Below are 14858 nucleotides of genomic sequence, written 5' to 3'. Positions count from 1 at the left end.
ACAATTTATCTTACGTGTGTGTGTGTGTGTGTTGTGTGTGTGTGTCTGAGGGTGTGTGCATTATAGCATGCCTCAAACTACCTTACCTAGCTTTAAATTTTTTTCTTTATCATTTTCACTCTCTCTCCCTAATTTTCACCTATGGCCTGTTGCATCCCACAGTGTGGCTTTGACTCAACACTGCCATCTACTGACACTGCAAAGGCAGGAGACATACATACACACACACACACACACACACACACACACACACACACACACACACACATATATATATATATATATATATATATATATATATATATATATATATATATAAAACTGATATATAACTTAACTACAGTGTATATTAACTTAGTACAGAGCCAAAGTGTCTAAACTGCTGTTAATTCGTCTGTCTGATCTCTTTACGCCGCCACGGATGCAGCTCATTGTGTGTTACTGATTCATTTCCTAATTCATCCACTGATAATATATTTTCCATTTAACCTGTACCTTCAGCAGAACAAGAGCTTGACGGAGTGATACAGGAAGAGTGGGGAGGAGAAGAGAAGGGCGAGAGAAAGAGAGAAGTGCATCAGTGAAATGAGAGACTGAACAACAGAGAAGTGAGAAGCAGAAAGCTAGTGCAGTATATCTGCAAACTCTCTATGTGTGTCAGCTCTTTCCTTCAACTGAGAATGACAAAGGGGGTTGTCTGTTCTCTCCGAGGCGCAGACAGAGGGGAGATGGATTTGACAAGAGAGAAAATTGATTTTCTGGGATGAGATTAGGTGTGATAGGCAAGCAGAATGAAGGTGAGCAAAGGGGCGGGAGTCATTAACACACAGCCTGCTATCCATGCCATTACTGTGGCGAAGATGGGGCTGAGGCTTGGATTTGTGCATGTATTTGTGTGTGTGTGTGTGTGTGGTGTGTGTGTGGTGTGTGTGTGTGTGTGTGTGGTGTTGTGTGTGAGTGGTGGTGTGTGTGTGTGTGTGTAAAAGCAATTGACTAACTGAGCAAATAGAAGGAAAAAGATTTGCGGGGAAATGGTTTAATCTTTCACCTCACGCTACTAACCCAGTCACTATAAAACTTGTTTGTATTCTGTAGAGATTTGTCAGTGGTGAATGTCCCAGGGTGGCAGTACTGGTAGAGCATCTCTGTATTTCCATTGGGCATTACCCATTACATGATATTTGTCAGTAAAACACACACACAATGGTCCTTGTTGTTCACAGTGTTTTTGTTTTTCTTGAGAGCCACTCACACTTTTTATTTTTATTTTGTGAACTACGTCAACAGCGAAAAAGACGATGCTGAAGGACATTTTCTCAGAAGCAATTCTGCTTTAATTAAGGAGGAGGAGCTGGAGACAGAAATTCAGACCAAAGACCCACAATCAGCCTGGCGGTGTGTCTACTTTCTGTGGCGCTTTGGTTGCATTTAGGAAAGTTAGCTTTGTCTTTCCGTGCCTTTCTGCTAAAGTTACTTGGCAGCAGTTGAAAGAAGAAGCTGAAGAGATGCAGAGCTGCTGACTGAACTCGGGCCTCAAACAAATCAAATGGCTTCAGAGTGAGTAATGAAGCAATGGGAAGAAAGAGAAACTGCCTGCTTTTTGCCTGTCGCTTACTGCGTACTCAAAATGGTGTCAGCTCTTACACAAAAAGAGGTGTCTTCAAGTTTCTTCTTGTGTGAGGAAGTCTATTTTTATCTCCCGTCTTTCAGATACTTTGTTTCCTTTTAGCTTTAGTTGTTGTTTTGCTCATCTCTCTCTCTCTCTCTCTCTCTCTCTCTCTCTCTCTCTCTCTCTCTCAGTCACTGCCTCCCACCAGTCCCTGGTTTCCTCCACAAAAAATGAGCGTTGAGGCATTTTGTGAAAAGTGCCAATTACCGTCTATTTTCCCAACATCTGCAAGCGGAAAATAATACAGAGCAGAGAGTCATAATTGTCATTCTCCTTACAAAGACAGATTTGCTAAGATTTCTAAATGGGTGAGGATTAGATGTGTGAGAGTTATACCAGTGCCAACCTTAGATGTGTGAGAGTTAAGCCACAGGTGCCAACCTTGCCACCTCAGAAACATGAATATTTTCTTAGCCCATATATATAAGTTTCAGATAATCTTATTTCTTGAATCCTGTTGATTTAATGTGTAACAAATACACATTTAATGTGATTTAATGATTGATTTAATGTGTAAAAAAAATCTCAAAAATTTATTACTAAAACAAATTCATTTAGTAGTAAAGTAAACGTAAAGTAAACGTGATTTTTCTTTCGCTACCTGTCATAGAGCTGATGGGCAGAAGATTGTGCTGGAAACTATGGAAGATTTTTCATACAAAAGCTAGGACTTTTCTGGAAGGATTCACATAGTTTGAGAAATAGCAAATGGTTTAAATTCTGAACAGAGACTAAAGCAGTCCCCTCAGTCTCACTAAATGTATAATCAAAAGTTTCTGTCAAGAAGTCATTCAACCATCGCATGTGTTTGTCATCCAGTCTCTGTTGAGATCTGATTCACAACCCTCCAGATAGTAAGCTCTGCACTTCATGTTGCTTTATATCTTTCCTGAGCACCTTTTGAATGTAATATTCACCAGAACTATTGGCACAGACCAGGCGTATCGAACTCGCATCCTGGAGGGAATCGGTCCTATAGAGGTTTGTGTTTCCTTTCTAACACAGCAGCTTCAGACCATGCAAGCTGTGGGAATTAGCTTATGAGTAGAATCGAGTGTGTTAAATGAGGTAGAAAGAAAGCTAAACTCTGCAGTGCTGCAAACCCCCCAGGACTGGAGTCTGACACCCCTGGGGTAGGTGTTTTGTCCCTCAGTCATTTTCACTGACACATTTCCTTTTCTTCTTGCTCTGTTCTTTCCTTATTACTTGCAGCTTTAAACCTGTTGGGGTTGACCTGGCAGCTGAAGCCTGTGGAAGCTCCCGTGCTGAGCCATGGCTTGGGCACAGCAGGCATGCCTGGCACCAACGATGATACCACAGGGCCCTCTGGAGGCAGAGGTAAGCAACGTAGTCTCCAAAGTGTCAGGGAATTACATGTCATTATTAATGATCTCCTGCCTCAGACTCTCAGACTGACACTGCACAGCATTTAATCAAAGGAAAGCTCTCGCATCTCCTCTCTCTCTCTACTCTCGCTCTCCTCTCTCTAGTCTCTAAAGTCTCTCTCTCTCTCGCCTCTGTCTCCTCTATCGCTCTCTGCTCTGTCTCTCTCCATCGCGCTCGTCTCATCTCTCTCTCTCTCTGACTCTCTCTCGCGTCTCTCACCACACACACGCTCTCACCCCACTAGCGGACTCTCATTGCCTACTCTCTCGTCTCTCGTCTGTCCATCTCTCTCTCTTCTTCCTTCTAGTCGCTCTGTCGCTCTACTCTCTCCTCTCTCTCTCTCTCATCGTCTGTCTGTTCTGTCATGCTCTCTCTATCTATCACTTCCTCTATGTCGCTCTCTCTCTCGTCTCTGTCAGTATATAGTATCGATCTGAGCTCTCTAGAGATCTCTCCTCTCATCTCGTCATCTCTATCTCTCCTGCCTATATAGGCTGAGAGTCAATCGCTCTCTAGACTCTCTCCTGTAGCTGTCGAGATCTCTATAGTCCATCTCTAGCTCTTCTCTTCGCGCGAAAATCGCTCTCTCTCAGCGAGCTCGTAGAGAGCGCTACTCGCGCTAGAGCGAGAGAGAGCGTGAGCGCGAGTGCTCTGACATCTCTCGTCGTCGCGTGCTGGCTCGAGTCTCGCTCTCTCTGCGTCTCGTCGCTGTCTCTCTCGCTCTGCCCGTCTCTCGCTATCGCCTCTGTCACTCGGGTCCTCTCTCTCTCTCTCTCTCTCTCTCTCTCTCTCTCTCTCACACACACCCTCACCCCCACTAGCCTTCTCATTGCCTCTCTCTCTCTCTCTCTCTCTCTCTCTCTCTCTCTCTCTCTCTCTCTCTCTCTCACATCCTCACCCCCACTAGCCTTCTCATTGCCTCTCTCAGTCACTCTTTCTCACACACAAAGCCACATTCTCTTTCATCCTTCTCATCCACATTGTCTTTTTTTTATATTTAATTCCTTCAGCTCTGGTACTTCTGCGGGTTGTCTGAGAAGCACAGAGGTGTGTTGGTACAGTGTGCTTGAGATAATCCCACACTGTTCACACAGGTTCAAAATTTCTTTCAAGTCTTTTATAATATATCTCCAGATCTTGACAGACATCACACATTGAAGAGTATAGTGTTGCTCTAGGATTTAGTCAAACAGACACACTCACCTTGAGCTCTACAATCGGCCCCTCTCTCTCTCTCTCTCTCTCTCTCTCTCTCTCTCTCTCTCTCTCTCTCTCTCTCTCTCTCTCTCTCATTCTCTCTCTCTCTCTCTCTCTCTCACACATACAGTTCACACGCTCACACACATTTTCCTCCACAATACTTTCCTTCTTACGTGAAAAGACAGCTGAACAGTTTCCCCAATCATAATCTTCAAGCGCTTAACTTCATAGCCGCCATGTCGTGCATGAATCTCTCTCTTCCCCCCCCTCTGTTCAGTTGTACATTCATTCTCCCTCTCCACACACTGCTATCCGAGTGAGTGTGTGATGAGTTGGAAGTGCTCTCCTCTCTGATTAAAGTGTGGGCTGGAAAAAATGCACTCCATTTCAAGAGCTTCAAATCTCCACCTTTCAACATGGTTGCATCATTCCTACTCACACCTGCTCATGTGCACTTTATGAATATGCATTTCAGGCATTTTTTATTTCTCTGTTTTCTGATTGATCTTAGCTGTTTAAAGATGCTTTTGTCTTTGTTCTCCTTTGCTGTATTTAATCTGTTTTTCTTTGCTTTGCTGGATTTTTCATTGCCGTGACTTTTCATGTTTCTCTTTGTTCAAGGTAATCAATGATGTGAGCTTTAGTTAATTTTTTTCTAGCCAACTTTTATGTCTGATCCGAGATAACTCTTCTATGTTATTTGACTGTGCCCTAACTAAAGAATACTTTCCTAGAAAATAGAGCCGGACTATTGTTCAAGCGCAGCGCCACCGAGCTATCCCTGAGGAGTCTCCTTCTTCCTGACCCAACTCCCGCCTTTTTTTTTTTTTTTTTACTCCCGCCGCTGCTCCATTTCTCGCCCTGCTCTTTGCTGCCCAGTATTAATGAGCAGTGGCTCACTCCACTCTCGTGATAGCCACTTTTTCCTGATTGTGTTTTCATTGTTCCTTATTCCTTTGCCATTTTTCACAGCTTTACTCTGTCAGGCCAGTGGTCTCCTGCGTCGAACTGACCTGATTACAGCAGGATTGTGTGTGTGTGTGTGTGTGTGTGTGTGTGTGTGTGTGTGTGTGTGTGTGTGTGTGTGTGTGTGTGTGTGTGTGTGTGTGTGTGTGTGTGCATGTGCATGTGCATTTGTGTGTGTTCTCCCTCACACAAAAGCAAAAGAGAGAATGAGAGTCAGCTACATGCTGCATCCATTTACACTCAGCCATCATTGGGAGCAACAAAAAGAGTGATAGATTGAGAGAGAGAGAGAGAGAGAGAGAGAGAGAGAGAGAGAGAGAGAGAGAGATTTCCATTAAATCAGAAGTGGATAACAGCATGTGTCATTAGGAGGGTAAACAGGGACTGTGTTTGGTTGACGTGCGCTACAGGCCTGAGGCTGGAGGAGAATATACATGCTCTTATCATGTCAGAGCTCTCTTTAAACTTTGATGGAGTCTCAGAGGAGATGGACAAGAGTGATATAGAGAGGACTGAGAGGCAGATACTGTAGTTTCCAGTGTGTCGTTTTCTATTTCCTGTTTTTCCTGTCTGGAGCTGCTGCTAGAGGAGGTGGTATTGTAGAGGCCTAATTCAGATATTCGCTGTGCATTCATTCAAAACTGATACTTTTTCTTGACTTGAATTTTATAGAAGAAGGCTTTGTTTGCCACATATACATTATGGCACAGTGAAATTATTTTTCTTTGCTTATACTAGAGCCAGCCATTATACAAGGGCTCAACAACCCAACAGCCCAACTCAACCCCTAACCAAGAGCCTTAAAAATAGAGCCACTGCTGCCCATGATTATTATACTCTGGTACAGTGTATTGCCATATTTAATCTGGATGAATAACAAGTGTCTTGTAGTGACACAAATGAGCTCCTCTTAGTTGTAACATACTGACTTTAGCCTAAACTGAAAGTTTGAAAAGTGTTATGATGAAGTTGTGGATCAGTTAATGTGACACTATGTGTAATATCATGGTGCATTGGAGTTTCTGTCTTTTATAATGATGAAACCTCCTTATAAAAAGACTGCATACTTGATGAATGTCTGTACAATAGAACACAACTAAATTTAAAAAAAAAAACTTTAAATAAAATATAAACATATTCCTTTCTTTTTCTTCAACTATCCAGCTCACTTACTTTTCTGTTTTCAGTGTACGCTGAGGTGAAGATCCAGACATACAGCAGTTCTTTTTTCATCCATTTTGAATCAGATCTGAGACTAGCATTGCTTTATTACAGAGAAATATAGAGAACACTTTCTTTGAGATTGTCTGTTATTCTCTATTCTCCTCCCATAAGGAAGGAAAGAGAGGTTACTTATTCCACATTTCTGTCTATCATAGGGCCTGGTGCGTTTCGAAACAGCAGCATAGATACTGGAAATCTGGAAGTAGGCAGGCGTGTGACCCAGGAGGTGCCACCAGGTGTGTTTTGGAGATCCCTGCTTCATCTCAGCCAGCCTCAGTTTCTCAAATTCAACATTTCCCTGGGAAAAGATGCACTTTTTGGGGTGTATATCCGCAAAGGCCTGCCCCCATCTCATGCACAGGTAATTTTATTTCATGTACCTCCTGCAGTGTCGAAACAGTGAGCATCCTCTTTGTTTGCTTTTTCAGTGACTGTATATGTGGATTAGATTTCACATAGGTGATACACAGGAGGTGTGTGTGTGTGCGAGTGTGTGTGTTCAGGTAGGTCACACTAAAGCCAGCCATAGTGTCTCATTTATAAAAAGATGACAAAGACGAGCGGATTCTTTAAATATGTAGTTTGTGTCAGATTACACACAGGTTTCAAGGATTTAGTCAGATTAGATAACCAGTTATCACTTTACAGCACTGGTATAGAGCTATATCTCACAACTTTTTTGTTTTTTCTCACCCTCTCTCTCTCTCTCTCTCTCTCTCTCTCTCTCTCTCTCTGTAGTATGACTATATGGAGCGCTTAGACGGGAAGGAGAAATGGAGCGTGGTGGAGTCTCCTCGAGAGCGACGCAGTATCCAGACAGTGGTTCTGAACGAAGCTGTGTTTGTGCAGTATCTGGATCCAGGCACATGGCACCTGGCCTTTTACAACGATGGCAAGGAGAAAGAGTCTGTGTCCTTTAGCACAGCTATATTAGGTCAGTCAGCCTCACAGACTCACATCCACTCATGAACACACACACACAGTCACTCACTCTTAGTGCCTTTATCTCTCACTGGCCAATAAATTCACTCAGGCTTGTTTTCCACTTCCATTTAGAGAGTGGAGAGTGGTTTGAAGAGTAGTAGAGGAAAAGCAAAGAGATAGAGGCTTGTTGCTTCTCTGATGTTTCTACCCTTCTCACAGGGGTTTAAGGCTACAGGGAAAGGCTATATATCGCCAATATAGCGGTCAGTGTAGAACACAGATGTTTGGGTTGAAGCAATTTTAAACATGGAATTATCGTCTAATAACCTCATGCCACATGAGTATTATTTTTATAATGTCACAGTATAATGGCAATGATTTATCAATTAAAGAATGGCATACATTTTAATTGTTTATAGTTCCATTTAATTTTGTGGAAAATGCAGGTCAGTTTATTAGGAATGGGTCTATTGGAATATCCAAAAATATGTCAAAAAACTAGGTTAAAACAGGCACAGGTTGGTCGATTGGCTAAACAGATAAACACAGGCTAAAACCTCGTCAGAAAGCTCTGTGACATCACAGACACAAACAAACAAATCTAAACAACTAACTCCCGAAATACAAATGAAAGCATGCTAAACACAACATACTTATTAAACACAGCTGCAAACCACTAGAAGGATGGTGACTGGGAAGGAGGAAGAGCAGCTGGTTGCTGGGAAGGTGAATGGTTGACCATGGTTGTAGGGTGGATGTCAGCTATGGGAAACAGCGTTTGTGTCATCCATGGATGTGACAAAAACACTCATAAATTGGCAGGAAATTATTGAACACATTTGTATAACATGCCAAATAGTCTTATTATGTTCATTAATTAAATCGTGGAATTTATTTGTTTTATTTATCTCCCCTTTCGAACAGTTTGAGAAGTACTGTACTTCCATTGACTAACATTGAAGCAGTTATTGGTAATAAGCCAAACAAATTGTAGTATCGGGTTAACACAAAGCCTTCAGTCCATAATGTAAATAAAACTTTACCTCTGACTGGTACAGAGCAAAAAATGCAAAGAAAACACTTCCTTACAGAAAAAAATATCCACTCAAGTTACACATCAGCCATTCAAACCACAGTGTAATAAAACATTAAACAAACAGATCATATCACTCATATTATTTAGAGTGCAGTCTTGGCATAAGGAACATGCCTGTAATGCCTTTTTCATCATTAATACCAAGATAATGTCAAGCATTTAAACAAATTAAATACTTCACAGCCTTTTAACTTTGAGAGAGACCCACACCTTGCACACACAGAAATATTATTCACACATGAATAGATAACTGTAATAAGTGATATCACACCAATTAACATTATGAACATCAGTTGTGCTGCTGAACATGGCTAATTAAATGCTTTGAGGTTTGAATTGGTTGTAACAATAATGATGCAGGGCCCTGAGAGATAGTGTGGAGGGGGGGTGTTTCAATCTCATTTTCAGCTTTGGGCCCCTTTGTTTGTTTGACCCTTGGGGTACAAGTGCATAGACAAATGCTGACAGTAGCTTAAAATGACATTTGAGACACACTAGAGAAATCAGTCATCAAATTAACTTCAAAATAATTGTACATGGCCTACAGCATACACTCACACGTGACTCTTCTTCTTGTTCAGTCCACTCCACCAAGATTCGTCAAAGTCTGATGGAATATTATCAGTGTCTTGAATTTTCAGGAATGTTCACTTACTGTAACAATGAGGGCTGAGCCAGAGCTGCGCATATATGACCTTGAAACTTAAAAGTAGTTTCCATCTATTTTAGGATTATAAAGAATGAGGTAAAGATGAAGAGTTGGAAAGATGAACAAGAACAGGATAAGTGTAATTGGCGGTTCCTTTCACCCACCTCTCGAGGTTTCAGTCGTCTTTCCTGTCATAACCACCATTTCTCAGACAAGTGTCCTCCCTTTCACAGACTCAGTGCAAGAGTGCCCGAGGAATTGCCATGGAAACGGCGAATGTGTGTCAGGAGTGTGTCACTGCTTCCCCGGCTTCCATGGCATGGACTGCTCGAAAGGTAGGAGACCTTCCAATTTACGTGCTGACCTCTGTCATAAGTGTACATACAGAGACTGGCATGGGAAAGCTTAAGATCCCCTGGTACATGCTAGAGTCAAAGAAGAAACAAGGAAGAAATAGTGTTTTCAGTGGTTTTATGAGAGGCTAGAGCAAGAGAGCGAAAAGGAGAAAACATGAAGGGAAAAAGAGGATGAGACATAAAGTATAAGAGCATTAATAATCTTAAAAGGAAAAAAGAAGTGTTTCGTTGGTTTCGGCTAGAAATAAATGCTGAAATATTTCCTATATTAAAACACAGTCAGCATAAAGAAATTAAGGGGAGCTGTGCTGCTTCCATGGATGTTATTATTTGAGGTTCTCAACACTCTTATCATATAAATTTCTTGATATATCTTTTTCTTTCTTAAGGCTTTCATTTAACAAACTGCAGTTACAGGTCCACAGAACCGACGTTCAGTTTTTTTCTTTATTCTGTCTGGCTGTAAAATCCTATAAATATATTTCCTGATTATGAATACATGATACAATGATACATGATACAGTGACACTTAAAAACCTGCAAAATGAGAACACTTTGCTTCAATGAGCAAATCTATACACATCTGTTAACAACAGCTTAGAGATTACGAACTACCTTGTTCTGGGGTATATTGTCAGCCTTGTTGTGCAGTAGGTAGCATTGCAGCCTCACAGCTCTAGGCTTCTCAGTTTGATCCCAATCTTGTGTTTACTGTCTGTGTGGAGTTTTGCATGCTCTTCCCCGCCTCTGTGTGGGTTTCCTCTTGCCTCTCAAAAACATGCTAGTAGGTGGATTTTAGACACAAATTTAAATTGTGTGTGTGTGTGTGTGTGTGTGTGTGTGTGTGTGTGTGTGTGTGTGTGTGTGTGTGTGTGTGTGTGTGTGTGTGTGTGTGTGTGTGTGTGTGTGTGTGTGTGTGTGTGTGTGCTGTCCTGTGGTGGAGTGGTGTGTAGTCCATAGTGTATTCTTTCCTCACACCAAACATAGCTATAAACATACAATGGCAGTAAACAGGGACTGGAACTATCATGAACATCGGCAGGGGAGGGGCTGGGGTTAGTAGCGCAGACCACATCCATCAAATAGATAAAATGTATCTAGGGGCTGCCTTGCATAGATAAACCAAGGTTGGCATTTACTTTTACCAAAAGTGCCAGAATGTTGCCCCTGTGTACTACTGTCTAATCTAGCCCCTGACCTGAGAGACTTTTAATTCACTGTGTGTCCCACGGATGAGCATTTGTCTCACTGCGCCAGCCCCTGCAACCTTTGGAACTTTCTGAGTAGCAGTGTGTGTGTGTGTGTGTGTGTGTGTGTGTGTGTGTGTGTGTGTGTGTGTGTGTGTGTGTGTGTGTGTGTGTGTGTGTGTGTGTGTGTGTGTGTGTGTGTGTGTGTGTGTGTGTGTGTGCGCTAAAAGAGTGTACCTCTTATTAGAATATTTCTGCTGTGCATTCTTAAAGTTGGTATACTGACTTCAGCTACTAAAAGTAATAAACACATCCTATTTCAACTAGTGTAAAAAACATATAAAAACATATCTCTTTTGGGTTTGTGTTTCTGTGTGTGTGTGTGTGTGTGTGTGTGTGTTGGGGGCTTGGTTGCTTGCGAAGGCATCTCTAAGACATTGTGATGATGGATGTGAGTTCATGCAAGCCAATATCTTCCATTGTTCACCTGGGAGCCTTGTGATTAATAGTTTAGTTACCTCACTGTTAGATTACATTTTGTTTCATTACAGTTTTCTTCATCTTAACCCTTCTGCCATCTCCTGCTCCTTTCTAAGCATTGACCTCCCTCCTCCTCTCACTGCACAGCTGCACATCTATCCATCTCTATTTCGGTTATTTCCACTCCGTCTTTGAGATTTGCATGTGTGTGTGTGTGTGTGTGTGTGTGTGTGTGTGTGTGTGTGTGGTGTGTGTGTGTGTGTGTGTGTGTGTGTGTGTGTGTGTGTGTGTGTGTGTGTGTGTGTGTGTGTGTGTGTGTGTGTGTGTGTGTGTGTGTGTGTGTGTGTGTGTGTAGTGAAAACTTTGTATGCTTATCAGCTTCCCTTTTCACCTCAAAATCTTGAATAAATGTTAAAGATTACACCAGTGAGAGATGTACAGATCAAGGCAGGGTTTAAGGGTAACGTAGATGGGGGACATAGCTGATGGTGAATCTCGCACAGTCAGCTGTTATCAAATGCCACTGGGGGACATGTTTGAGCAGCATTCATTAAAGTAAATTGCAAATGCATCACCAGAGGCAACCATCTCAACACCACAGCTTGTAACAGGCTGGTGGACTACTGCACTGTGCATTGTGTGTGTGTGTGTGTGTGTGTGTGTGTGTGTGTGTGTGTGTGTGTGTGTGTGTGTGTGTGTGTGTGTGTGTGTGTGTGTGTGTGTGTGTGTGTGTGTGTGTTGTCATCAGGGGTGTTTGAGATGAAAGAGTTCACTCTTTATGGTTGCAGACTTATAAATGAGACAAAAACCAATGAGCACATCTGTTCTCCCATCCCTACACTCATCCATCACAACTCATTAATGAGCACACACTGACACACATAGTGAGAGACTCGTATTCGCTTACATACACACTATTCACAAGTCCCAACCAATTATAGTCATCCACACACAAAAGCAGTGTGCTTCATATTGCATTATTACATTTTGTCTTTTAACAAGAGATTATTCAGATTTCATAGATTATAGAGTAAACATTATTTATGTGTTTCTTCAAACCCTTTGTTCTCAAAGCCTTGGCATGCGGCAAGATGAGGTAGGATGTAAGCAAATGTATTCCACGTGTGTTTTATTTGGGCATTTCCATACGTCGATAGAGCAAGTCAAAACACAGACAGGCAGAAATAAACTGGGTGTAATCCATGATCAGGAATCGTGAACAGGAAACAGGAGCATGAGGCACTACCAGGAAACACAGAACTAGGAAACAAAATGAAATCAGACGACAGAAAAACTGACAACGAATCTGGATAAAATACATGAATTAATCCGGAACAAAGTGAGAACAGGTAAGAATGATAAAGGGACATATCAGTCAGAGGCAAGGAGTGATTCAGAACAATGAACATGTACCTTCCCATGATGTAAAATAAAACTTGCGACTGTATAAACAAACCATGACAGGACGTAAAGACAAAACACAAAAGCTGTCCTGTGTATTCTGGGGCCATCATGCACTGCCATAGCACATGCTCCAGGGCTGACTTCATGACAAAAGTTGTGTCTGAAGAGTAAATTTATTTTATATATTTATTTATTCATTCATTCATTCATTCATTTTCTACCACTTATCCGAACTATTCTCGGGTCATCGGGCATCAAGGCAGGATACACCCTGGAAGTGCCAACCCATCGCAGGGCACACACACACTGTCATTCACTCACACACTCACACACTATGGAAAATTTTCCAGAGATGCCAATCAACCTACCATGCATGTTTTTGGACCGGGGGAGGAAACCGGAGTACCCGGAGGAAACCCCAGAGGCACGGGGAGAACATGCAAACTCCAAACACACAAGGCGGAGGCGGGAATCGAACCCCCAAAGCTGGAGTTGTGAGGCAAACGTGCTAACCACCAAGCCACCGTGCCCCCTTATTTATTTGTTTGTTTGTTTGTTTGTTTGTTTTTTTTGTGCATTTTAGTTTGTGTTTCAAGTTGATTTGTGCTTGATTATAGATAGTATTCTGCAGTTCATATCATTATAAGCCTAACAGTCTGCCATATTTAATTAATTGTATTAAATCTAAACCTCAATCATTTACGAACATGTATAAATAATGTCAGGTGAATTAAATTGCACAGGCATGTAAAAATGTTATCAAATGATATAAAACGTCTTTCTTATTATGGCACATACTACTGTTTTTTGTTGTATGGGTGAAAAGTTCAGCAGGAAAAAAGCTCCAGTGGTGCCAATAAGTAATTATGGTTGTACATTTTTGCCTATTGTGCTTAATAATTTAAGAGGGGAAATTAAAATAAAGGCAGAACAGCTACAGGGTCCACAGTTACTGTCTGTGCAGAGTTTCTGTACATGTTCTCAGGGTACACCAGCTTCCTTCCAAAGGCATGCTGCTAGGTGAATTGGTTATGCTGAACTGTCCCTGGGTGTGAATGAGTGTGTGGAGGAGGGCGAATAATGGGCTGGTGTGGCCTGCAGAGTGAATTCCCACATCACACTCACAGCTACTGGAATCTGCTGTGACCCTTATTGGGATCATATAAAGATACTATAAAGTTACTATAAAGATAATTATGAAGATGAATAAATTAAAATAAATCTGTGCCACAATCATAAGCAGGTCCATAAAAAATGTGTGTCAGAATGGTTCCCTGCTGTTCTGCTGCAGTCATGCATACAAGCTGTACATGCCCATGATTTCTTTGTTCCTTATATCCTCTGTTTCCACAGACGGGAATGCTGCGATCAAGTCTTTTTGTCCACGTGTCATCAATAGAGTCTTTGAGTCTCTAAAGTGTCAGGGAATTACATGTCCATTTATTAATGATTTCTGCTCTCTCAGACTCTCATACTGACCTGCACAGCATTTAATCAAAGAAAGCTCTCTCTCCTCTCTCTCTCTCTCTCTCTCTCTCTCTCTCCTCTCTCTCTCTCTCTCTCACTGTCTCTCTCACTGTCTCTGTCTCTCTCACAGCTGCATGTCCAGTGCTTTGCAGTGGTAACGGACAGTATGAAAAAGGCTCATGTACTTGCTACAGTGGATGGAAGGGACCAGAGTGTGACATTCCTGTAAATCAGTGCATTGATCCTCAGTGTGGTGGCCATGGAACCTGCAAGGAAGGCACCTGTGTCTGTTCACTGGGTTACAAGGGAGAGAACTGTGCTGAAGGTGTGTGTGTTTGTGTGTGTGTGTGTGTGTGTGTGTGTGTGTGTGTGTGTGTGTGTGTGTGTGTGTGTGTGTGTGTGTGTGTGTGTGTGTGTGTGTGTGTGTGTGTGTGTGCACGCACGCATGTATGTGTGTGTGTGTTTTCTTAATAGTACAAGTTTTCACTATGGTACAAATTCCCAGGAAATTAATCTTTTAATTTTTTATTGGTGTTCATAAATCATGACTCTTAACATTAATTTAGTCCTCCCACAAGCATTTTTGTGTTGATTGGCATGCATGTTTATGCCATTAAAAACGTTTTATAAAAACACCTGGACCATTAACCACAAAATAGCTCCAAGGCATCAATGATTATTTTAGATATTCTATAAGTGTGCCACTTAGTTTGGTCAGAAAACCCTATTCATTTGAAAAATGAAATTCTCATGAGAATGATTTTTGCTGAATGGATAGCTGAGAGATGAGCAGAAGAGCAAGGAGTTGTATGTTTGACAAGAAAATTGTGCCAGGGAGGCTTACATATAA

The 14858-nt window shown here is 41.8% G+C and overlaps 1 protein-coding gene across 1 annotated transcript in view; it reads left to right on the top strand.

Moving 5' to 3' along the window:
- The window catches only part of tenm2a (teneurin transmembrane protein 2a), a 215697-nt gene that overhangs the window by 175621 nt on the left and 25218 nt on the right, over window positions 1-14858 (top strand). Inside the window, exons 7-10 of the mRNA XM_047802622.1 lie at window positions 6601-6806; window positions 7184-7379; window positions 9348-9449; window positions 14139-14333. Coding sequence (XP_047658578.1) covers window positions 6601-6806; window positions 7184-7379; window positions 9348-9449; window positions 14139-14333 — 699 coding nt within the window. The remainder of the gene's footprint in view (window positions 1-6600; window positions 6807-7183; window positions 7380-9347; window positions 9450-14138; window positions 14334-14858) is intronic.

The sequence above is a fragment of the Tachysurus fulvidraco genome, chromosome 17, assembly GCF_022655615.1.
Source record: "Tachysurus fulvidraco isolate hzauxx_2018 chromosome 17, HZAU_PFXX_2.0, whole genome shotgun sequence".
Taxonomy (NCBI): domain Eukaryota; kingdom Metazoa; phylum Chordata; class Actinopteri; order Siluriformes; family Bagridae; genus Tachysurus; species Tachysurus fulvidraco.
The sequence above is the reverse complement of the archived record's forward strand: the minus strand, read 5'-3'. Positions and strand labels throughout refer to the sequence as shown.